The sequence below is a fragment of the Salvia splendens genome, chromosome 14, assembly GCF_004379255.2.
Source record: "Salvia splendens isolate huo1 chromosome 14, SspV2, whole genome shotgun sequence".
In the NCBI taxonomy this organism is placed as follows: Eukaryota; Viridiplantae; Streptophyta; class Magnoliopsida; order Lamiales; family Lamiaceae; genus Salvia; species Salvia splendens.
This window is the reverse complement of record NC_056045.1, coordinates 26,067,599-26,092,969: the sequence shown is the minus strand read 5'-3', so window position 1 is coordinate 26,092,969 and position 25,371 is coordinate 26,067,599. Positions and strand designations below refer to the sequence as shown.

The 25,371-nt window shown below is 41.0% G+C and overlaps 2 protein-coding genes and 1 long non-coding RNA gene across 3 annotated transcripts; 1 reads left to right on the top strand and 2 right to left on the bottom strand.

The window, feature by feature from the left end:
* Positions 1 to 386: 386 nt before the first annotated feature.
* LOC121765241 lies at positions 387 to 2,269 on the bottom strand. The gene is made up of 3 exons (XR_006042800.1): positions 2,117 to 2,269; positions 934 to 1,007; positions 387 to 426 (listed from the first exon to the last, which is right to left on the bottom strand). It is a non-coding gene; the product is annotated as an uncharacterized LOC121765241 (long non-coding RNA).
* Positions 2,270 to 4,133: 1,864 nt separating this feature from the next.
* LOC121765221 (formin-like protein 20) lies at positions 4,134 to 15,296 on the top strand. The gene is made up of 16 exons (XM_042161275.1): positions 4,134 to 4,836; positions 5,483 to 6,189; positions 6,272 to 6,493; positions 6,572 to 9,198; positions 9,419 to 9,545; positions 10,329 to 10,400; positions 11,555 to 11,653; positions 11,734 to 11,775; positions 12,450 to 12,581; positions 12,658 to 12,739; positions 13,045 to 13,139; positions 13,518 to 13,589; positions 13,669 to 13,785; positions 14,206 to 14,274; positions 14,354 to 14,420; positions 14,501 to 15,296. Exons 1-16 carry the CDS (start codon positions 4,764 to 4,766, stop codon positions 14,650 to 14,652), a joined length of 4,755 nt encoding a protein of 1,584 aa, XP_042017209.1. The 5' UTR covers positions 4,134 to 4,763; the 3' UTR covers positions 14,653 to 15,296.
* Positions 15,297 to 16,488: 1,192 nt separating this feature from the next.
* On the bottom strand, positions 16,489 to 17,442 carry LOC121764419. Its single transcript, XM_042160438.1, has one exon. The coding sequence runs from the start codon at positions 17,440 to 17,442 to the stop codon at positions 16,489 to 16,491; it is 954 nt and encodes a 317-aa protein (XP_042016372.1).
* Positions 17,443 to 25,371: the final 7,929 nt, after the last annotated feature.

Sequence of the window (25,371 nt, the reverse complement as noted above, 5' to 3'; positions counted from 1 at the left end):
TATGAAAGCTTAATTAGCTTAAAGGAATAAAATTTTAGTTCATTAAAAGTTTAGACAACAAATTTTTAGTTTAAAGAACTTAATGTTATAAATTTATTTTTAATTAGCAACGACTTAAGACAAAATAATTTTTCAAAATAAGCAGCTGAGAAATAAAAAAAAACAATTAACTTCCATAAAGAAACATTTGGGTTTAGTTCACGAGAAACCATTTTAGAGAAACATGGTAAACATTAGATTAAAGCCTAACACAATTAAACATGTTCAAACACAGTACGGAATGGAATAAGGTCTTGAGGCATAGTTCAAAAATATAGCAGCATAAATAAGGTTTAAAGAGAGTCAAGGGTGACGTCTATGTATGAAGACACAACGCACCCAAAGTTCCTAGGCCAACTCAACATCCACCGCAACATCTCGCTCAACCTGCACATAAAGAAAACATATGCAGGGCTGAGTACTTGTTGTACTCAATGGGCTCATGCCGAAAACATTTTTATATAGTTATGTCATCCATACCAGTGATCTCGAGTTTTATATGTAGTTAAGAAATATCACGAGAACACAAAAATATTTCAAAGTCTGGCCAGACAATTTATCTCCCCACTTTTCTCATCAATCCATCAATCACAATCGTCATATCACAGTGCGACGAAAGTGTGGCCACACTATTCGCCCACGAGACCGGCCGACTAGCAAGGACGGCTCACGATCCCGCCAGTGTACACATCCTGATAGGGTTTACGGCCCTACTCAGACCCGAATTTGTTTCACAACACAGCCATATAGCCTAACGGAGCAAGCTCAGACGAACTAGGCATCAAGCAACAATCTCACAAACAAAATAACGTGACATGACATAACAAGTTAAACCACCCTTATAACACCACATCGTATTTTCGGAAAATAAAGAGATTTGAAAAGAAAGCCCACCTCGTTTGCTTAAACAATTTAATATCCAACTTAAGGCAACCATCGTTCCTCGTGCTCACGTACACATAATAACCCTTGCCAACATCACAACACAAATCAGCCTTCCATCAATTCACATTATCATGCATGTCCTATCGTTCCTTTCATCGTTCTCTTAAATTACCCATCCCAAACATTCATCAACATACAAAAACATGCCATAATATTTCTCAAAGTGTCACACATAATCACATCATAGGATACATTCCTAAATCATACATGCATCATATAATTAACTTAAACTTGGCAACAAGTGATATTTCCACATAACAATAAATCTGGCAGAACTGCGCGGTTGGTTTGTAAAAATCACCAAAAATCCATACGACCTCATATGAAACTAAGATTTGGTCACAACACAGAAGACACACTAAAGTTCATCCAGTTAAAATTTCACACCAAAATCACGTCATTTGGTCAGTCAAAACAATAATGTAACTCTCTGGTCGGAACACAAAAATTCTGGCAGCACTGTGCAGTTCCATTGAAAAATTTACCAAAAATTCATCCGATGTCCAATGAGGCTGAAATTTTCACAAAACTCAGAAGACACTTCAAATTTCATCTAGTTCAAAATTCACATCAAAAGGAGGCCATTTGTTCGGTCAAATAGAAAACGAAACTTTTTGGCGAGAAAACAAGTTTCTGGCAGAATTGCGCAGTCGACTTCAAAAAATTATAAAAATTCATATTTCATCAAGTGGGGCTGAAATTTACACACAACACAGAAAACACCTTGAAGTTTACTCAGTTAAAAATTCGCACCAAAATAAGATCGTTTGGTCAGTCAAACACACGTCGGAATCCACTGTCCGAACACCACAGTTTTCAGGTTTCACAATTTCGAAATTAGGGTTTCTTCCTCATTTATCCAAACACAATTTTTCATGCTTCCCACACACAATCATGCTTCAAAAAGATCTCACAATCATATTTTTCATAGACTCACATAGCATTTACCACAATTCATCCACAAGTTCATTCATATACAACCAAAAACGCATACACACATCTTTTCTTATGCAACCAAACAATTCCACCCGATTAATTCTTAGATCTATGATCTCTACACTCACTATATGCATGAAGGAATCCAAATCCAGGTTTCAATGAAAAGAATGAGGAAAAGGTGAATCAAATATACCTTTCTTGATTAAAGCAAACGGTAGAAACAAAGATTGAGGCGGTTCTTCAGTAAATCTTGAAGTTTCCACTCCAATTGAAGCAAGAACGAGGATGAATGGAGGATTTTTGGAGAGAATGAGGGAGGGGAGGCGTGTAAAAAATTATGGGCTAGGGTTAGGGTTTAGTTTGTTTTATGTATTAGATTTAATTCACACCCAATTAAAATAATTAAATTGTGGGAGGATAAAATAAAATCCCACAATATGGAGGAATAAAATAGGCATGTGAACGGGGGAGAATTTTCAAAATTTGCTGATTTAATTAGCAAGGAAAGATAGCAATATTTACTTGGAGAGAAATATATTCACAACTTAGGAAATAAAATAATGGATATTTCATAAATAAGGGAACAAAATAATTTAAATCTCCAAGTAGGAAGATAAGGGAGGGGGCATGTATTTTGAATTATGGGGGAAAGAAATATTTAAATCCTCAATTAAATGGGAATATGATTTAAATTTGGTAATTTTTTTTATAGGAAAAGTCTCCCATAAAATAGGTAACAAATAAATAAATTTCCCCAATGCCCAAACAAACATATGGGGCGTGTGATATGGAGAGCAACACAAAAGGAAAATATTCACATCCCCATTTAATTAGGCATATGTATTTATTTGGTATTTATTTGTATAGAAGGGATTCCATAAAAATAGGAACAAATGTGATTTCTCCAAAATAGGGAAGGGGCGAAATTTGGCTTTAATTGCCACAAGGAAATATTTCAAATCTTAATTTAATTAGGGTGAGGAAATAAAATGTGGTATGATTTAATTGGATTTAAAATAAAAGAAGGGAATCAATAAGGCACCAATTAAATCAAAAGAAATAATTCATCCTCCTATTAAATAGGGGATTTTTTTTCGAAAACTCCCAAAAGAAGTAAGCTAGAGTTCGAATTTCATGTAGCACAAATTAGGGATAATTTGGGTTGTCCCAAAATAATTTATTAAATCTAAGAAGAGAATATTAATTTCAAATAATCGAAGGGGGCCGGAAATTCCCAATTAGAATGGCTAGAATAAAGAAGCATGATCTCACTTAATTAATTCCCAACATCGTAAAATATAAAAATATCGAATATTTCATTCCACATCACTCATGGCTATTATTTCACATAACTAACTCAGTCACATAGAAGATGAATAAATTTCATAAAAGAAATTTTCACTTGACATCCTCATTAAAATAAAAGTCACAAAAAATTTTAGGGTGTTACAATTTTAAAACATCAAAATCTTATTATCAAAATTAAAAAATGAAGTAAAGATGTTTGACAGCAAAGTAATAAGGACTATTTTCATTTTGTACCAATTAAGGTTTTTTAATAAAATTTTGCATTTTTATTTTTACGAAGCCATGTTGAGAACTATTCCCTTAATCCCAAATAACAGTGACATGTTTTACATATACTAAAAAAAATACTTAATTAAAAAGGACTAATCGATGCTTAGCCTGCTTGTTAATCTTCAAATGAATTTTCTTAGTTTTTAATGAATTCTATTACTTTACCCAATATAAGAATATATATTTTTACTCAATTTCCTAAAACAAGTTATCTTTCCCTTTAATTACACCCGCATTAATCACCATAGTACATTCTAAATAACGTTGTTTTAAATCATTTAGGAAAAATTATCATGATTCTACTAATTGTACTAAATTGTATAATAACATTTCAAAAAAAGTGTTTGAATACTTTTAGAAAGATTTATTGACAAAGAAAAACATATTGACTGCAAAATCCAAGTCAAAATGACATAAAAATTGAGTCTTGGAGTATGAATTCTAGTTGAAAAAAATTCCTACAAATAATCATACGAAAAAAAGGCAAGGTTTATTAGTGTCACAATTCACAAACCATGAAAATTGTCAGAATTATTACATGAATTACAGCTAGAAGAGGCAGATTTGTCCCTTAATCGTTGTCAACATTTCGCCACGTGAGTTCCACATCCCACCAGAAAAGCAATCCGTCCAAAAACAAAACGAAACAGAGTTGGAAAAGAAAACAACAATTTCAAGAAATCGACAACCGCAAAGTCGGGTCCTATTCACTGTTCAACCGGGTCGGATCTGTCTCCCCTTGACGGCTATCCTTTCACCTTTTCACTCCCACTACGTTTCTCTACCCCTTTCTCTTTCTACAACTCTCTCTCTCTTCACCCCCCATGTGATCAAGTCCCCCTTTTTGCAATCACAAAACGGTCCTAGTATATTTTGTGTATCGTTATCCTCTTCTGCTACCACTCTACTGATCGTCAGCTACTCGAATTTGACTTAATTTGTGCTGAAGTTTCTTACCCCTTTCAATTTTTGCTGTTCTTGGATCTTTTTCTCGGCCATTTCTGTTCTAGTTCAGTTGGGCTGCGGCGATTGAACTGTTGGATTGGTGCGAATTGAGAATCCGGAGCTGAATTGCGGTGGTTGGTGGTGTTTTTGATCTGGGTCTTGTTCAGCTTGTTGAGTTGCATTGCGGTGGTGATTGGCCTGCTGTGGAGATCTGGTGGTTAGTTAGGTCAAATTGGGGGTGAAGTTTGGATTTTGGGGTACTTAATTGGGGGAAATTGGGGGTTTGGATCCGGTCAGGGGGGAAACAGCGCCATTAGATGGCGCTGTTCAGAAGGTTCTTCTACCGGAAGCCGCCTGATCGGCTTCTCGAGATCTCCGAGAGGGTCTACGGTATGCCATTTTCGGCCTCTGCTTCATTGTTTGATTATGATGAGTTTTAGTTCTTCAGCATTATACAAATTCTGTAATTTTGAACAAGTTTCAAGTGATTGTGCATTGAAGTTTTGACTGATTCTTGGAAGTTTTCTTTTTTGAGTTAATCAGTTCAATGTGTATGTTATCTAGTTGTTGCTCTGGCTCAACTGTTCATGGCTTTCTCTTGGTATATAGCTTGGTTGGATTGATGGAGCTGTTTTATGGATGCTGCAGATTGGATATACTACCATAGAAATGTGATATGTTTACTGTATTTTCGAATTCGAAAACAGGTGCTGGAATCATCGAACTTGGATAGTTAGAGGATGTTTTGTTGACTAGCGGTTTTATGTTTTCTTGAAGTTAGTATCTTTAAACTGTGAAGCATATGTCTTCTCAAAAAGAATTGAATAGCATGGTAGCTTTGGAGTTTCATCTTGAATTTGTCACATGAATGCCATTTTTGTGATTCGTCTCTAGATTTTTTTCATTATAGACTTCATGAGTTATTTAAGCATTGTATACTGGAAATTTTGGATTATTGGAAAAATGATGTTGGTTTCGGTGATTATAATTTTATTGTACCATATGATGATGCCATTTTGACATTTTTTTACTGTAGTGTTTGATTGTTGCTTCTCCACCGATGTACTTGACGAGGATGAGTACAGAACGTATATGAATGGAATTGTTGCTCAGTTACAGGACCACTACCCCGATGCTGCTTTTATGGTTTTCAACTTCAAAGAAGGCGAAAGAAGGAGCCAATTATCTGATGTGTTATCTCAGTATGACATGACAGTAATGGATTACCCTCGGCAGTATGAAGGGTGTCCGCTGTTACCGCTGGAGATGATTCACCACTTCTTGCGTTCCAGTGAGAGCTGGCTGTCACTCGAGGGCCAACAGAATGTGCTGCTGATGCATTGTGAAAGGGGAGGATGGCCTGTGCTCGCCTTTATGCTTGCGGGCCTTCTTCTGTACAGGAAACAGTACTCAGGCGAGCAGAAGACGCTTGAAATGGTCTACAAGCAAGCACCGAGAGAACTTCTTCATCTCTTGTCTCCTTTAAATCCCCAACCATCTCAGCTCAGATACCTTCAGTACATCTCTAGAAGGAATATTGGGTCGGACTGGCCACCGTCAGATACACCTCTGAGTTTGGATTGCATTATTCTTAGGATCCTTCCTGTATATGATGGTGGGAGAGGATGCCGGCCAGTAGTTCGTGTGTATGGTCAGGATCCTACTTCAAAAACATCTACTAGAAGTTCGAAGCTTTTGTTCTCAACCTCGAAAGTCCAAAAGAAAATCCGCTTCTATCAGCAGGTAAGGCCTCAATCCTTAAATTCACATCAAATAGATGGATAGATTGTGATTTTAAGGTGTTCTTATGTCTTTTTGGATGCAGGAAGAGTGTGAGCTAGTCAAAATCAATATCCGTTGCCATGTTCAAGGAGATATTGTTCTTGAGTGCATCCACTTGGAGGATGACTTTGTGAGAGAAGAAATGATTTTTAGAGTAATGTTCCATACAGCATTTGTCCGGTCAAACGTTTTGGTGCTGAACCGTGACGAAACTGATGTTCTTTGGGATGCCAAGGATCAGTTCTCTAGAGAATTCAAAGCAGAGGTAAGATTTTGTTTGTTTGTGTTTTGCTTGTCGATTTCTGAACTTTTAGGAGTTAAACTTTTCTCTCCCTTTGCATAGGTACTCTTTTCGGATGCAGATTCTGTTCGTTCTGTTGTGAACAATGATGAAGCAGAAAGTGACGATGGAAATGAAACAGAAAATGCCGGAGCTGAGGAATTCTTTGAGGCCGAAGAGATATTCAGCAGTGCAGTGGATACTCATGATGGCAAGGTGGAACCGGAGTCTGATGACTATGAAGTAATCACGAATTCTGAGGTAAATGAGAGTAACCAGGAGGTCGCCGTGAAGGATGATTCAGACCATCATGCATTCGAAGATTGTGCACCTGATGTGGGAATTCAGAGGCATGAACGCAATGACAGTGCACTGTGTAATGGCAATGCTAAAGTAGTGTCTGGACTTGAGACTGATAAAGTAGCTACCAATGCGGAAACTAAATCTGTTAATAGTGGAACGGGTGATGAGTCTGAAGATGAAGGAGAGAGTGAGCAAAACGAAGAAGCTCCTCGTTTAATGAAGAATCTCGGAAAGCAGGGCCAGGAACAGAAATCTAGTGCTGATAGTAACAAGCCAAAGTTTGATAGAAGCCTCTCGACTGTATCTAAAAAGCCACCTGTTTCTATTTCCCGATCTGCTTCTGATGCAGTCACTACCAGTAAAAAATCTAAGCTGCTGGATTCGCAGACCACTCCAGCTAGAGTGGCAAAACCAACTGCTGTATCAAAGTGGATACCTACTAATAAAGGTTCTTACACTAACTCAATGCATGTTTATTATCCGCCATCAAGATATAACAGTGCTCCGGCATCACTAACTCTTGGCAAAGATTCTGGAAAAGATTCTGCGCCTGGAGGGAAATCTAAGCCTCCTTTTGTTACTTCATCTTCAGCAACCGCTACAGCTGACAGAGGTAGTAGTGCGTCTGGACGTTCCAGGCATGCATCTAACTCGCCATCATTAGATGCATTACTGGCTAAAGATGCTTCTGCTGCATCTCTACCTTTACCCTCACAGGTGGGAGATAAAGCTGAAAAAAGCATAGAATCTCCACCACCTTCAGATACAGCCCAGCAATCGCCTCCACCACCACCTCCTCCACCTCAGCCTAATTCTTTTCTATATGAACCTTCATCAACACCTACAGAATTGTTTCAAGATGGCGAGGGCAGTGTTCTTTCATCTCCACCTGCACCTCCTAGCCTCTCACCAAATGGTGGACGTTTTACTCCTCCACCTCCGCCTCCGCCTCCGCCTCCGCCTCCGCCTCCGCCTCCGCCTCCACCTCCACCTCCACCTCCACCTCCACCTCCACCTCCACCATCTGCAGATGATGTTACTGTCTTGCCCTCAAGAGTATACCAGCCACCCCCACCTCCACCTCCACCTCCACCCCCACACCCACCCCCACCTTCCACACTTCCATTTCCTCACACTGCTATTGATAGTAAGTTCTCACCTTCCTCTTCCCATCCTCCATCCTCAGGTACAAGCTTATGGACAGCTCTACAGGAAGTCATTCCCAAAACCCCGGCTCCTCCTCCTCCTCCCCCTCCCCATTCTTCCAATGTGCAGAATACCAGTAGAGTGCCACCGCCTCCACCACCTCCTCCACCCCCAGTCTCTGGGAGTTCATGGCATGCGCCTTTAGGAGTATCACCTTCACCACCCCCACCTCCTCCGCCACCACCTCCCATGAATGGGTCTTTTCAATCACATAGAGCTCCACCTCCACCACCTCCTTTTTCACGTAGTGCACCCCCGCCTCCTTTGAATGGAGCACCACCACCACCTCCTCCGCCTCCACCACCTTCCACCAACCAAAATTATTATCCTTCTCAGAACCATAGAACTCCACCACCCCCACCTCCCCCACCTCCTTCTAATGGAGCGCCACCACCTTCCACCTACCAAAATTATTATCCTTCTCAGAACCATAGAACTCCACCACCACCACCTCCTCCTCCTTTGCATAGTGCTCCACCTCCACCTCCACCACCACCACCACCACCACCACCTTCTCCTTTTGGTGCACCTGGTGTACCGCCACCTCCACCACCTCCAGGATGGGGAATGCCTGCTCCACCACCTCCTCCACCACCTCCGGGAGGGAGAATGCCTGCTCCACCACCTCCTCCTCCACCTCCCGGAGGGAGAATGTCTGCTCCACCACCACCTCCTGGACGCGGAATGCCTGCTCCACCACCTCCTCCACCTCCAGGACAAGGAATGGCTGGTCCTCCACCACCTCCACCACCTCCAGGACGAGGAATGCCTGCTCCACCGCCACCTCCCAATCGGGGAGCTCCACCACCTCCACCTCCTCCTACATGTGGAACCCCAATTCCCCCTCCCCCACCTTCAAGTCGTGGCCCTCCACCACCTCCACCCATAGGAGGAGCACCACCTCCACCACCACCTCCTGGAGGTCGTGTTCCTGGTCCACCTGCACCTCCAGGACCTCCAAGACCTCCAGGAGGTGGACCGCCCCCACCTCCTCCATTTGGTGCAAAGGGACCTGCAACAGATAGTAAAGGTTTGCTTGCTGGTAGAGGGCGTGGGCTTCCACGGCCAATGGCAACAGCACCTCGAAGGTCTACCTTAAAGCCACTTCATTGGAGCAAGGTAACCAGGGTATTACAAGGAAGCTTGTGGGAAGAATTGCAGAGATTTGGCGATCCTCAAGTGTATTTCTCTTTCTCTACTGGTTTACTTATTTGAATTAGATTTCTCTGTTTTATCATCTCTTCTAGGTTCTTTTTTTTCCTTAGAAAAGAAAGTAAACTACTTTAACATCACTATATCAAATAAATCATGGCCTAGATTTCTGTACTTCATTCCAATTCTGTTCTCTTTTGTCGCATTTTGCTGCTTATGAATGACTGATATGCTTTTCTCTTACTCCAGGGCACCAGAATTCGATGTGTCAGAACTTGAGACCCTTTTCTCTGCCACTGTACCAAAGTCAGATGCAGGAGGAAAAGCTGGAAGCCGGAGAAAATCTACTGGATCTAAGCCTGAAAAAGTTCATCTGGTAATGTTATATTAATCATTTTTATCATTTTAGGGGTATAATCTTTTCTTTTCCATGGGGGTTTGGTGAGGCAAATGACTAAAGAATTGTTTGGATTTACTTAATGGCAAATGTCTTCTCCAATTTCTTCATGTAATAGCTGATGAAGAGTCTTGATTATCTCAAGACATTAAAATCTATCCTTAGTGTCAATGTGTCATGTCGCCTGTCGGTGTGCGCATATATTGCATTAATAAGTCTAAATTGTGTTATTTAACTCACCACCAGAGAACAGCATTCGATCTTGAGAGTCCCATCTGTGCCAGATTAATGACTGACATTGATCTCTCACATCTGCCCAGAAACTACTACTCCCTCTGTCCCATTAGTGTTAATGCATATCTTTTGGGCACGGAGATTAAGCAATATATATTTAGTGAGTTAAGTGGAGTCAGATTAAAATAAGAGAGAGAATAAAGTAGATAAGTCATGGGAGATAAAGTAGGAGAGGGGATAAAGTAGGAGAGATTAAGTATGTTGGATTTTGCCAAAAACAAAAATGACTCAACTGCAATGGGATGGCCCAAAAAGGAATATGACTCAACACTAATGGGACGGATGGGGTATTATTTATTGCTAACAGTAAGACATGATGCATTGCTACTTATTCATGAAAAATATGACAGGTAAAATGCTGAAGAACATGAACATTGGGATTTTGTTAGTGTGGAACCGGAGATGGAGATTGGACTAGTTCATGTCCTTCAACATGTTTCTCAAAATTTTACTGCTTCTGTTTTGTAGATTGACCTAAGGAGAGCAAACAACACTGAAATTATGCTCACAAAAGTGAAAATGCCCCTTCCTGACATGATGGTAAGCTTTGATTCCCATTCTCTCTTGAATGTTCCCTTACAAATCATTTCTGTAGGTATAACTGTTTAATATGTGAAATGTAGCTTGAGAGGGTTTCGTAGTTAGCGCTACTTTCTAAACCAGTGTAATTTGATGCCTTCTGTGTACTTACATTTTTCTTTATTGCCTCTATAGTTTTGTTCATTTGCATATTAAAAATTGACATGCAACTGTATTAATATAAGAAAGATGCCTTTTGTAATTCCTTGAGAATGTGAAAATGGCATGTGAGCAACCATGAAGAACTATGAATGAAAACAATGTTAGTTAGAAAATGATGTTTTGGAGTCAGAAGACCAAACTGAGTTGTAGAATCTTGTCTGATATAAGTTGGAATGTTTTACATCAGTAAACTGTTTTGCAGAGATAATTCTGTCATATAAGTATAAAGTGTACGTTAAGAAGATTGACATCATATTGTTAACAGCCCAAGGATTGTTATGTGACAAATCTTCAAATCTTTCCTAATCAATATTTGAATATCATACAGAATATAAATAATGTCAATACCCTTCCCTAAGTTGTTTAGTAATGCATTTCTGCTCAAGTTGATGAACAGTTGATGCATTATTACTTTTGGCGTTTGCAAATGACAAAGTGTAAACCCATTCCCTAATTATCACTTACTCCCCCTGCCCCTTAGAAATAGGCCTTATGGAGTGCCACACAGGTTTTAATAAAAGTTGTTGGTGTGTTGTGAGTGGAGAAGGGGTCTCGTCTTCAGTATAGTGGTGGTAATGATTTAAAACGTATTGTGAGTGGATAAAGTCTTGGGACATGTGGTAGAAAGAGTAAATAAGTTGATTTATTGTGGGTAATATGCTGTCGGCTATAAATTAAAATGGACTAATTTTTGTGGACCTACCAAAATGGACCACTTTAAGGGACGAGGGAAGGGTATTATTTAACATTTATATGGCGATGCTTAGGATTCCAATTTTGTGGAATTTAAGGCCAAAATGGTTGGACATTTAATTCCTTGATCCCAAATTGTTAGGTTAATGTCCCTTCTTGTTTATGTAGGATTATGTAGAAATATATACCCCTAGTGTCTATATCCGGTGTACTTTTTAAAAGTATTATACCATAATTACCATGATGAATGACCTTGACAGGCTGCAGCACTTGCAATGGATGAATCAATTTTGGATGCTGATCAAGTAGAAAATCTCATTAAGTTCTGTCCAACTAAAGAAGAGATGGAACTTCTTAAGGTGAAGCTTTGTTGCAATTCTGCAGTTTGCTAATCAAGAAAACATATCGTCTTTTAACTAATGAATTTGTAACTATTTAGGGCTACACAGGGGACAAGGAGACTTTGGGGAAGTGCGAACAGGTTTGTGAACTCTAGCCTAATTACTTTATTTATCTATTATGTTTGTGCTGCAGTATGATGGTTTTTTCTTGCAAGGGATTTGTCTAGTTAGTCCTTTTTGCTGATAGAATCTTGTTACTATTTCTTAAGCTGGTTTAATGAGAAATTTGTGCTCATGCAATTTGAGATTAGATTAGTCCACCTGTTTTGCTGAACGGTCATGTAATTTCTTACTAAGCATTAGTTAAGGACATTATTTTCTGTTAAGGCATTCTTGCAAGTTTCAAGTCATTATTTATGGAAAAGATGATTTTAAGAGAAATACTCTGAGGTTCCTCATAGGTTTGCAATCAGTTGGACTATATTCTGATTCCTATTCCGATTCTTCTGAATCATGGTATAACATTCAAAATATGAAGATGAGTATAGGGTCTATAGACTATAGTGTATTGTGACAGAATTTTCACATGTAACCACATTAATTTCCTGTTTTCTTTTTTTGCCTCCCTTTTGCAAATAGCCCTAATTCTATTACCATAGCATGAACACTAATTAATGGATTTCAGACTTCTAGCTCATTTAAATCTGCATATAATTCCCTTTTTTGCCTCATTTCCTGATTCCCCTTTCTGCCATGTAATGCTATTTTATTGGTGCTCTATGATCACTCACGGGTCTCGGGTTTTACTTCTCAGTTTTTCCTGGAGCTGATGAAGGTTCCACGAGTGGAATCTAAGTTAAGGGTTTTCTTATTCAAGATCCAATTCAACTCTCAGGCTTCTGATTTCAAGAAAAGCTTGAACACTGTAAATTCAGCATGTAACGAGGTATGCCTGAAATTCTATATTTAGCCAACATGTATTTATCAGAAACACCTCAATGACATAACTTCATTTGTGCTAGGTTCGGAGTTCCCTCAAGCTTAAAGAAATTATGAAGAAGATTTTATATCTTGGAAATACATTAAACCAAGGAACTGCTAGAGGTATGGACCTTTTTTTACCAAAACATGTTCAGTTATATAAGTGCAGGATTTTTATCAGGACCTCTCTTTATTCCATATTTCAAGGACTTAATTGAAATGAGGGCAAAAGGTCTAAAGTTATGCACTTTTGATACTACCGGTCTACCCCTTTAATTTATGGGACCAAAGAATCCCTTCATTTTGAGATTTTAACATAGTTCTTTAAATTTTTTGAAATGTTTCATGATTTTTTTTTGTTGCAGAATAATATTTTTTTTCAGTTCTAAAAGCATATTCAAAGCTTAATATTTAGTTTCTGTATTTAGGTTCTGCTCTTGGATTCAAATTAGACAGTCTCTTGAAGCTCACAGATACACGTGCATCCAACAGCAAGATGACACTCATGCATTATCTTTGTAAGGTATTGTCTCATCTCTGTGTTTATTTATTCTGTATTTATCTATATGCTTCTTCTTCAATTTCTCTCATGCCCCAAGAAGTTAGCATTATGATTATCCTAAATGAGTCATTTAAAATGACCAAATGTTGTTCTTTTGATTGGTTATCACCTTCTTCAAAGTTCTGGCACCAACTATTTTAATTGGTTAAAATTTAACCACTTGACCGCTGGTTAGGAATGCCATATTTCCTATTTCATGCTACGACATCTGTTAAAACTTTCTTTCGACCTGGTGTAAAAAAAAAACAAAAACTTTTATTCGACCTGGCCGTTTATTATCAAAGGCTGTGCATACCAAGTAAATCTGGCGTTGTGTTAATGAAAAACACCTTTTTTCAGGTGCTTGCTGCAAAGACACCAGCTCTTTTAGACTTTCATCAAGATCTTGTTAGCTTAGAAGCTGGGGCTAAGGTTCGTATATATCCTCTCTCTGTTGGTAGATTTCAAAACCCCTTGAATTCTTTGAAGAATAATGAGTTTCCTCGTGTAGATACAATTGAAATCTTTGGCAGAAGAGATGCAAGCCATTATCAAAGGTTTAGAGAAGGTAAAGCAGGAATTGGCTGCTTCCGAAAACGATGGTCTTGTATCTGAAACTTTTCGCAAGGTATTTTGGTATATTCAATATGTTTTCGGTTTCTACCACTTTCATGCATACTTACACTTCTGCTGTATAAATTGTACTCCCTCCGTCCACCAAATAGTGTCTCATTTTGCCATTTTCGTCCTTCCACCAATACAAGTCCCATTTACCTTTTACCATTTTTGGTTATGGACCCCACATTCCACTAACTTTATCCCACTCACGTTTCATTATAAAACTAATATATAAAAGTAGGACCCACCTTCCACTAACCTTTTCTCACCCACTTTCTATTACATTCTTAAAAACCCGTGCCCGGTCAAATGTGGCCTTATAATGGTGGACGGAGGGAGTAATTCTGAATTTGTCATTGAGGCCGTGGTTTCGTCTTTTGAAAATCTGTTATGTTTTGCCTTAACAAGAGAAGCTTATTCTTTTTTTCAGACATTGAAGGAATTCGTCACCATTGCTGAGACTGACGTGGCCTCTGTGACATCTCTATATTCTATTGCGGTACATTTCTTTCAAACAAATCTCTCAGATCATTTTCTGGTTGCTGTTGGCATCTGATGTCATTGATCATTTTTTGCAGGGGAGAAATGCAGATGCACTAGCTCAGTATTTTGGTGAGGACCCTGCACGATGCCCTTTCGAGCAAGGTCACATTACAATATGCTCTCTTCCTTGCTGATATTCCACATAGCACCTTTACTGATCCCGTGCCTTATCATTTATGCAGTCATTGCAACCCTCTTGAACTTTGTCAGAATGTTCCGAAAAGCTCATGAAGAAAACTGCAAACAAGCTGAACTAGAAAAGAAGAAAGCCCAGAAGGAAGCTGAAATGGAGAATGCCCAAGGATTAAACCTGTCGAAGAGAGCGAAACGTTGAGTTGAATGCTTTTTAGCAGAGACCCATATGGCTGTTCCCAACGCTCAGCCTATGCCCATCTACAATATTTGACTGCATACACCGCAGGATGCAGCCAACGAGCCCTCAGCTTTTCTGGAAACCCGGTGCAGAGGCTGCTGTCGAGCCATCACAAAACCTGAAACTGTAAAGAAGGAAATTTGAGAAAGCCCGGTGGTTGTTGGGATGGTGAACGCAACGGAGATTTCATCATCAGAGGTACGTGTTGAGCCCTCGACATTGCAGGTTGGACTAATGAGAAAACATGCTCGTTTTTATGTGAGAAAACAGTAGCCCTCCCGGTTTTCTGTATCACCGCATTGAATCACCGGTCGACAGATGAAAGTTGTACATAATTGCTAACCCTCTACTTAGATTTAACACTAATTCTTTGGTGTAGTTATAGAATTCGATTTGGCTCCTCGCGTTGAAATGCGTCTTTGTATAGAACCCGAGTACAGAGAATATGTTATATAGAACTAGAAGAGCATAGTCTAAGATTTGTAGATAGATGATCTAATCCAGCATAGGTTTTTTGGTCTCATCTGTTTCCCTTTACTTTCAAGAATTGGATAAATTCATTCATTAGTGAGAAGTTTTCAAGCTTGATCTGTTGTTTTTTCTTACCTAGCTGCATTTGTGTTTCAATCTTGGATTTTATGTTGCAAGTACAAGTCTTGTATGAGATGGTGGTGATGACAAATATAGCTATATGTTAAGAAAATTGAAAGCCACTTGGCTTGGGTGGAGTACTAGTTAGATGAAATAAGTTCAACTGTCTTAACTACCCAAACTTCTCATTGGGGCAATGAAAATGCTGTTCAACTGTTTATAACTATATTTTATATTCAATTGTACAGTCTCTTTCTTCCTATTTAACTTCCCTTCAACGGTACATATGCTCTATAATCTTTTTTTTTTCTTACAAATAGTTAAATTTAAAAAGTAAAATTAAATGGTTAAACAGATTGAGTAGGCCAATCTTCTCTAACTTGGTCTTATCAACAAAAAATAATCTCATTTTTCGAAATTTTTTCACAACACATTATGTCATTCCCCTCAAACATCATTTAATTTACAACATACTCCACCATATAATTAAACACTATTAAAACTGTAGGTTTCTTTAACTTATATCATTTCAACTATTTTTTTTCTATTTTCTTTCTTATTTCCAATTCCACGTTAAAATATACGACAGACCTTATGAATTATGGACCATTTTCAAGGGATCGATAAAGTAATTTTCATGAAATATGGCACATTAAATTGATCGAACTTGGTGAAGGACTATCTTTGATTAAACCTGATCATGTCACATTTTCCTAAATAAAAATGTATAGTACTATGTACTAATGTATGGTATACTAATTTAGTATGATCACTTTATTCAATGGTATCATAAATACACACAATGCATATTAATGAGGCAGAGCAGCATATATAACTTTCTCTTGATTAATATGGTAAAAATATTTGCAATTATAATAGCCACAAATAAAATCAAATTCCTTTAATAATGTAACATATATACCAGAAATGTATGTATGTTCGTCAACTGTCAGTTTTTTTTTTCTAATGAACAAAACACAAATTCTTAAGCAGTTGAAAAAAGAAAAACAGAAATGGCAGAAAATTCACATAACTCTGTATCACTATTTTGATTTACATACTCCATTTCCTTCAATTTCTGATTTCTTCCAAGAATCTGTCTTCATCTTTACATTTCACAGCTAAAACTTTCTAACTCAAAAACAGAGCAAATTCTGATCCACACCTTTATTAATTCCCAAGAAAAAAACAAATGAATGTTGAAATTCAAACCACCGATTCCATCCCCTTCCCTTGCTTGACGAATTCAATCCGGTGAGGGCAAAAATCACTCTGCTCTTCTCTGCAACTCTTCAAGAAAACGTAGCCGACAATGGTGTCGATGATCAGAACCACCGCGTAGATATAGGCGACGAGCGCCGCCTCCGTCACCATCGCCGGAGTTACTTTCATTTCGCGGCTGAACGGACTGAACACGCGGTACTGGAACAGAGCTTCGACGGCGGCGAGCGCCATATTCATCGGCACCGCCAGCGACAATGCGGTGGAGGTCCTGCCCCGGATCACCACGCACGCCTCCAGAATCGGGCTGATTCCGCCGGCGCCGGCGCCGGAGTCATCGGCGGCGGCGATGATGAGGGCGAGGCCGGAGACGATGTAGGCGTTGGCAAGGGCGATCGAGTAGCATATGGCGGCGGTGGCGGAGAGAAGCAGCCGGAATCTCGGGGAGGAGAGGCTCAAGGCGTCGGAGAAGTTGAAGGCGGCGGCGAGGAGGCAGAAGCAGGTGGCGTTGGTGGCGAGGATGAGGAGAGAGTTGCATATTTGAGTGGCGACGAGGCGGTAGAAGGTGGAGATGAGGGAGAAGAATGAGTATTGTTTGTTGTTATTGTGGTGGAGGAGTTTGACGACGGCGGCCTTGGCGAGGAGGAGGAAGGAGAGGGAGAAGGGGAGGGAGAAGGAGAAGGAGAGGAGGGTTTGGGCGAGCTTGAGGTTGAGGATGTCGAAGAGCTCGGATTGGGGGGGGATTCCCGCGGCGAGGAAGAGGGAGTGGAGGCGGCCGTGGAGCAAGGGGAAGAGGCGGGAGGAGGCAACAAGGGGAGGGGAGAGGAGGGTGGAGGCCGCGAAGGGGAGGAGGAGGAGGGCCGGGCCGGTGGAGAGGTGGTGGAAGTTTTGGAGGAATGTGAAGATGGATTTTCGCATGATTCTTGATGGACTACTCATTGTTGATGAGTGGTAGTAGTACAAGTTTTGTGGCATATTGAAATGATCAAATGTGTGTGTGTGTGTTTTGTGATGGGGTTGAGAGTGTGGAAAATATAGATGAGGCATAAAAGAGGGATTGAATGTGTGTGAGAGATATTGGGAAGGGAAGGGGAATGGAATGGAATGGGATGGTCTAACAACTATGAACTAACTGTATTAGCATTAGCTGAGGTGGAGTTGTTTCTTGATGGGTTGAGTGTTTTGGTTTTCCTGGTGAGAATTTTTGATATGGCAACTAACTACCATCCCTATAGTTTGGATGCCAAGCAGTTACTTACATAGTTTGATAGTCAAGCACTGATATCCTAATTTCAAAAAACAGGACTATGAGTTGCTAATATGGATGACAAATCGTGCGTATTAGGCTATTATCTGATCATCATGATTACGACACAATCCAATAAGGTATATCCTGAAATTAACATATTAAGAAAATTCTTAACCAAACCCCAACCCGACCTGCTACCTTCAAATCCGAACACGGCTTGCAAATGACACGATAATGACTCGAACATGCTTTACACTTTACATGATTAAAATTGATGTTATATTACATGATTAAACCTGATATATAAATTTGATTTGCACGATACAAATATGATTACACGAACCTAAAGAATTAACCTAATATATATTTTATAAAAAATAAAATAATTACTTATTGGATTTCTAACATGCCAATCTGATAATGATACGAAATCGATAAGGCTGACTCAAACCTATTAATTTTGTGGTGTTAGTGTTGGGAAGGTGTTCATGACCTGCAAAAATATCGTGTAGAGTACTCCCTCCATTCCATAGTAATAGAATCATTTTGTCATTTTGGTACGTTCCATAGTAATAGAGTTATTTCCCTTTTAGTAAAAGCCAACACATTTTTCCACACCTACTTTACTCTCTCTTCATCTCTCTACCTTTTTTCATTTTCCACTTTATTCTCCATGTACTTAACTCACCTAACACAATTTTTCTTAATCTCCGTGCCGAAAAGAAACGCCTCCATTACTATGAAACGGAGGAAGTACTATACAACATGGGGTAATAGGCTAGTAACCAATTAATAATATTGGGTTTGATTTTTTCTTCTTTTTCTGTACATCATGTGAATTACATCTTTCATTTTCACCGTGAAATGTAACATCATTATCAGGTGACAGCTTAGGATCTAAGTTAGGAATTTCATTGAGTTGCTTGAATTTTAAAAAGAAAACAACTCCTTTTATGATTACTTGGAATATACTTACTTTTGTAGATTAAATATATAGCACTGTGGTGAAGCAAACCATATCCCACATCGGAGAATAGACAAGAGTTGCAAGCATATAAATGGGCTATCCCAACTTCATTAGTATGAGGCCTTTTGGGGAGTACCCCAAGAGCAAAACCGTGAGGGCTTTGCCCAAAGCGGACAATATCATACTAATGTGGAGTTCGGGTGTGCACCACCGATTCCCAACAGTGGTATCAGAGCCCTGGTTCAGGGGTTGGGCCTGTGTGGCTCGGGGTTCGGTGGGTTGCGCTTGCAAGTTCTCCGATGTGGTGTGTGAGCTCGACCAAGACTTGTGGTGACCTGGTGACCTGTAACATGGGGGCACAGACATGTGGTCTTGGTCTGGTGGTCTTGGTTTGAGGGGAGGATTGTGGTGAAGCAAACCATATCCCACATCGGAGAATAGACAAGAGTTGCAAGCATATAAATGGACTATCCCAACTCCATTAGTATGAGGCCTTTTGGGGAGTACCCCCAATAGCAAAACCGTGAGGGCTTCGCCCAAAGCGGACAATATCATACTAATGTGGAGTTCGGGTGTGCACCACCGATACCCAACAGTGGTATCAGAGCCCTGGTTCAGGGGCTGGGCCTGTGTGGCTCGGGGTTCGGTGGGTTGCGCTTGCAAGTTCTCCGATGTCTCTCCGTGAGCTCGACCAAGACTTGTGGTGACCTGGTGACCTGTAACATGGGGGCACAGACATGTGGTCTTGGTCTGGTGGTCTTGGTTTGAGGGGAGGATTGTGGTGAAGCAAACCATATCCCACATCGGAGAATAGACAAGAGTTGCAAGCATATAAATGGGCTATCCCAACTTCATTAGTATGAGGCCTTTTGGGGAGTACCCCAAGAGCAAAACCGTGAGGGCTTTGCCCAAAGCGGACAATATCATACTAATGTGGAGTTCGGGTGTGCACCACCGATACCCAACAAGCACGAGCTGTTTTTACCTTTGCAATTATTCCGTGGCCTTTAATATTTTAACATCTCCTTAAGGTGAATCGGATCTTCATTTATGGACAATAACAGTATTTAGTGGTGTAATTAAGTGAGATATCAGTGTCGATTTTAATTGGGCATTTAATAATTGTTCACGTTTGTTTAAATACAAACATACATAGATCTTTTTATTTGAAAACCAATATACATTGATCTATTAAAAAGTTCAAATTGTGTTTTGAGTTTCCAAACCGAGACAAAATACCATTTTAGGAAATAAATTACACCCATTTTCCTGATTAGTTGAAACTGATAATAGCCAAACCTTTTTCCTTTTAAAACAATAAGGTCCCATCAAAAATTAAAGATACATAAAGCTTCTTTTTTCCTTTTCTTATTGTTTCTATTTTCTCCCCCCTTTCTTTTTTTAGATAAATATTGTAGATAATTACAAATAGCAGAGAACAGTCAAATTAGGAGAACTACTCATAGTCTCATATTCACAATAAAATTTTAGATTGTTCTATTTTTAATTGAGAAACCATGTAGTGGGCATGAACCTAATTCCTACATGAGTTGAGTTTTAACTCACAAAATGCTTATGTGGTGCCTCAAAAAGTTGACTGCTGACCTAATTGATTATTGGTTTTGTTATTATCATCTAAACCGTAAACTTATTAATAAATAAACAGAGATATATGTGTGATTTATGAAAACATGCACGTAACTCACTTCAAATATTTCTTGTCATTTGTCAATGCTTGATTTAGATGGTACGCACTTTCATCAATTAGTATAGACTATAGAGTAAAGATATATTAACAATTTTGCAATTAAAGAATGTAAAATGATATACTCCCTCCGTCCCGCACTACTCGCACATTTCCTTTTGGGCACGGAGATTAAGGAATGAGTGATAGATAAAGTCAACAATTACGGCTGTAGGTATAAGGCCATCCACAATAGGAATAGCCCAGCAATAGCCCAGCCATAGCCCAGCCACTGCCACATCATCAGCACTAAAAATCCTCCTGCCATATCATAAATAGCCCAGCCATAGCCTAGCCACATCATAAATAGCCCAGCCACATCAATAGCCACATCACTAATAACAATTATATAAAATGACATAATTAACAATCACACAATATACGAAATTTAATTTACGAGACATATACGGGAAAAGTTTAATAATACTATTAAAGTTTTAAAAAGTACAATAATTTAAAAAAAGTACATTAATTTAAAAAAAAATACATTAATAAAAAAGAGTGACAATTCACTCCTCGTCTCCGTCGTCGTCGCCTCCGTCGCCACCATCGCCGCCGCCACCATCGCCGTCGCCTCCGCCGCCTACGCCGCCGCCACCGGTCTCCCTCCGTATAGCCTCCAACTCGTCCTGCAGGCTCATGAGCAAGGTTTGAAGCACGCTCTTCTCCACGGGATCCGTCGCCACCCGCCATTCGGCCATCGTCTTGATCAACTGAGCGCGCGTTTGGGCGCGAGCGAAGAATTTGAGCTCCTGGGTGGATTGGCCAAGGGGGGATGCCGACTGGACATCCTGGGAAGCTCCGGCGTTCCCTCTCGCCGCCTGCTGAGCGCGCTTGCGCCCAATCGGGCGAGGTCGGCCACCGACCGAACGCGGCGTGGGGAACTCCTGCGTCGTCTCGGGGAGGTCGTGGGAACCTCCGCTGCTGCCGCTGTAATCGCCGGTGTAGTTCAGTCGTTGCTTCTTCGGCCAGCCAGAGTCGACACCTACTCGGAACTTCTCGGACTCGCTCAGTACAAGATAGCAGTTCCAGTAGGTGAAGTCCTTGTATAAACCCTTCACTGGGAAGGCTTTCTCCGCTATTCTCCTGCAGTCATCCTCTGTTTGGCCACTGCTCATCATGCGGAGTGCGTTGGTGTACAAACCCGAAAATCGGGAGACCGCCGCCCTGATTCGGTTCCAGCCCTTCCGGCAATCCTCCCCGTTGCGGGGCCTCCCCTCCGGGCAAAATCTCTGGTAGGCTGCTGCTATCTTGCCCCACATGTTGACGATCCTTTGCTCGTTCGAAATGAGAGGATCATCGCAAACACTCACCCACGCCTTGCTGAGCGCGATGTTCTTGTAATATCCGAAAGTTTATAATTTTTTTTTTATTTCTTTTTACTTAATGGATGATTTTGTGTAATATATGGTGTGGAAAATCTTAATTGATTTATATTATTGTTGTGGATGTGATATTATTTACCTAAGCTTTTTGTAAAGGGGGATAATTAATTAAGTCATGGGTTAAATTACTCCTAATTAATTAATTTCTTTTCCTCTCCCTCTCCCTCTCTTTTTTTCGAAAACCCCTCCCCCTCTCCCACAAATTTCTCAACCTCCCCACTCCCACAACAACCGTTACTCTCTCTTTTCTCTCATCTCTCCCTCATAATCGTTTTCTCTCCTCTCTCTCTCGCTATCGTCCTCTCGCCGGTAAGTTCTCCCTCCTTCTCCCTCTCGGTTCTCTTTCCCTCTCACTCCCTCTCATTTATTTCTTGGTTTCGTCAAGGTATCTCTCTCGTACCGAATTTGGAAGCGGAGTAGGGAAAGCTTTTGATCTACGTTTGAACTATCCGGGAAAGGTAACCCAAGACCCTAACTCTTAATAATTTCGAAAAAAACATGCATGTAGGACGTTTTTGGATGGTTTAGATGCTGAATAGGTTTTGTGGCTATGTGTTGGTGTTGAACATGTTTTTGGTGATAACTGACAGTGGGTTCCGACCCCTTTTTGACTGAGCAAACGATCTCTTTTTGATACGAATTTTTAACTGTATAAACTTGGATGTGTCTTGGGTGTGGTGTGTAAATTTCAGCTTCTTTGGAGGTCTGGTGATTTTTAATGATTTTTGTAAGTGAACTGCGCTTTTCTGATGGATGTATGTTTTTGGGTGATGTATTTATGTGCAATGGGTGTGAATCTGAGTGTGTGGTCTTTGGGATGTATGTGGGTGTGTTTGGCCAAGAGATGGCTCGGGGAAAACAGCGTTTGGTTCGGGTGGTTTGTGTGTGTTGGCCGAGAGTTTTGGGGTTCGGCCTAGGGCAGTGTTGTGGGGAGTTTTGAAGGTTTGATCTCATGTTTTCGGGTGTGTTTTGGGTTGTGGAATGTGTGTTGTGATTGTCGTATAAGGTTTGAGAATCGTTGGTTGGGGGAAAGTTTGTGTGCACGTGATCGAGCCAGCGGCCGAGACGCCGAGCCAGATGTCGGGCCAGGTGCCGAGCCAATGCCGAGACAGGTGCCGCGCCAGGTGCCGAGCCAGATGCCGAGCCAGTGCCGAGCCAGGCGGCCGAGACGGTCGGCCGAGGTGCCGAGCCAGGCGGCCGAGACGGTCGGCAGAGGTGCCGAGCCAGGCGGCCGAGACGGTCGGCCGAGGTGCCGAGCCAGGCGGCCGAGACGGTCGGCCGAGGTGCCGAGCCTGGCGGCCGAGACAGTCGGCCGAGGTGCCGAGCCAGGCAGCCGAGACGGTCGGCCGAGACACCGAGCCAGGCGGCGAGACAGCCGGCCGAGGTGCCGAGCCAGGCGGCCGAGACACCGAGCCAGGCCGAGACGCCGATCCTTTTTCCGAACCTTTTCCGAGCCAAGTGAGCCGTTTGCACAGTGAGGGTATGCCGGGGGTATGAGTGTTGCGTGTGTGTCGTGTGCGCGTCTTGAGTACGTTGTATGCGTGTCGGGTGCGTGCGTGGTGTGTTTCGGACGTGTGTTTTTGTGTGATTGACTTATAAGATGTTGTTAAGTGTGCGTACGTGTAACGTGCTAGATGTCGAAATCATCCACGTAGGATTCATGCATTGTCGTTTAAACCCCGTCTTTCCTGATTCTAATTATGATACTTATTTATCTTTCAAAAGGGTGATCTTTTACGAGGAAATTGTGGTTGAAGAAGGAAACTGTTTAAAAGCTAAGCAATCGAGGTGGGCTTTTCTACCCTACTATTTTGTGGGTTATCTCAAATACGGACTCTGTTCCGGAAATGTTTATGGAGGTGAACTGTTTGTCTTGCCAATTGTTTTGTTTTGAAACCTATCTGAAGTGGTTTACCACATATGTTTAATCGAATTCGGGTCTGTTGGGCTGCGAACCCTCAGGCTAGTGTACACGAGATCGGGAGCCATCTGAGAGCAAGTTGGCCGGTCTAGTTGACCTGGGGTGTGGCCACGCCCCTTGTCACCCGTTGGATCAGATAGTGTATGATGGTGGGAATAAGGGTGGCAATATCTGAAAATGACTGCGCAGTCGAATTTATGAAATATGTTTTAGTGTACTTGGGTTATTTTCTTTACACTTAAAACCCCAAGGTTACACTGTTATGGCATGACAAACTATGATTTTGGCGTGTGTCCACTGAGTGCAATAAGTACTCAGCCCTGCATGTTGTTTTCTTAATGTGCAGGTTGAGCGACGATGGGGATGACGGATGTTGAGCAATCAAAGTCAAAATTGTGTTTTTACTTTGCCTTTTGGATGGTGTCGTGTCGTCATACCCGACATTATCTATCTCTTGGTCTGTTCCGCTGCTTTGTAATCCGATACAATGTTTTCAATTAAACTCTGTTTACTTTAACTTTAGAAATGTCGCTACAGTACTTTGTTTTGAAGTGAACTTCCTCTAATTAAACGTTTCGGGTCAAGTATTCTTGTTCTCCCCTTTCTTCCCCGTTTCTTTATTCCTCCCCTAGTCGCGGTCCACCGTACTTCCTATCCTTAGGAAATGCGGGCGTGACAGAGTGGTATCAGAGCCTAGGTTTTCTTTCTGCTCTGGATCCAAGAGTCTTTTTCTGTTTTGAGTAAGTTTTCAAAAGTGTCATTGGCTCAACATCCGACTCATCGCACTCAACCTGAAATGAGGTAATGAAAATTTTGAATTTTTGGAAAGTATATGGAAGTGGAGGAAATTGTGATTTTGGGTTTTGAAAATGATTTTTGGAAAGTAAGTAAATATTGATGCATGTGGAAGGGTACAAAGTGATGTGAAAAGTTGGAAATTATGAGAGTTATGAACTGTTTTTGTGTGTTGAATTTATATGAAAGCATGTGGCTGATGTGTGATGCTTTGATGACGTGAATGTTGATGTGAGCTGTTACGTGTGAATGTGTTGGCCTTTTGACTGTTTGAACTTAGACGTGAGAGGTTTCACTAGTGCTTCTTGGACCTATAGTAGATAAGGACTTATGGCCTTTGAACACCAGCGGGCTTGGAATTAGAACAGTGATACGTCTGCATACACATATATCTCTCTTCTTCGGTTATGCACCCTGTTTTTATATGCGAGGCGATTGTTTCTGTTTTTCTATAGATGGCGCGTATGTTCCGAACCCCGCGACGGAGTGATCGTGATAGACTTAGGGCACAGAGGGTGCTCAGAGAGTATAGAGTGTATCGAAAGAAGGATCACATACCGTTGATTGAGTTCGTAGCGCACTTCGACACCCTCTGGAGGGCAGCTCAGGAGTTCGGAGTGACAGAGCATGACGGCATTGAGAAGCTAATAGAATTGCTCCCTGACAGCTGGAAGGAGTGGGCTGAAAGAACGGCGAGGAGGTACACGTGGCATGAGCCCGTTACCGATGACATGGTGGGCGACATGGCTGGCTTTCGGAAGGCCGTGTATTGTGCATTGGTAGACTCTCGAGAGGAGCAGCCCCCAC

Coding starts and splice junctions, on each gene's coding strand:
- LOC121764419 (XM_042160438.1), bottom strand. CDS start 17,442: ATGAGTAGTCCATCAAGAATCATGCGAAAATCCATCTTCACATTCCTC.
- LOC121765221 (XM_042161275.1), top strand. CDS start 4,764: ATGGCGCTGTTCAGAAGGTTCTTCTACCGGAAGCCGCCTGATCGGCTT. Junction 6,190..6,271: donor AAATCCGCTTCTATCAGCAG/GTAAGGCCTCAA, acceptor TTTTGGATGCAG/GAAGAGTGTGAGCTAGTCAA. Junction 10,401..11,554: donor TGCCCCTTCCTGACATGATG/GTAAGCTTTGAT, acceptor TGACCTTGACAG/GCTGCAGCACTTGCAATGGA.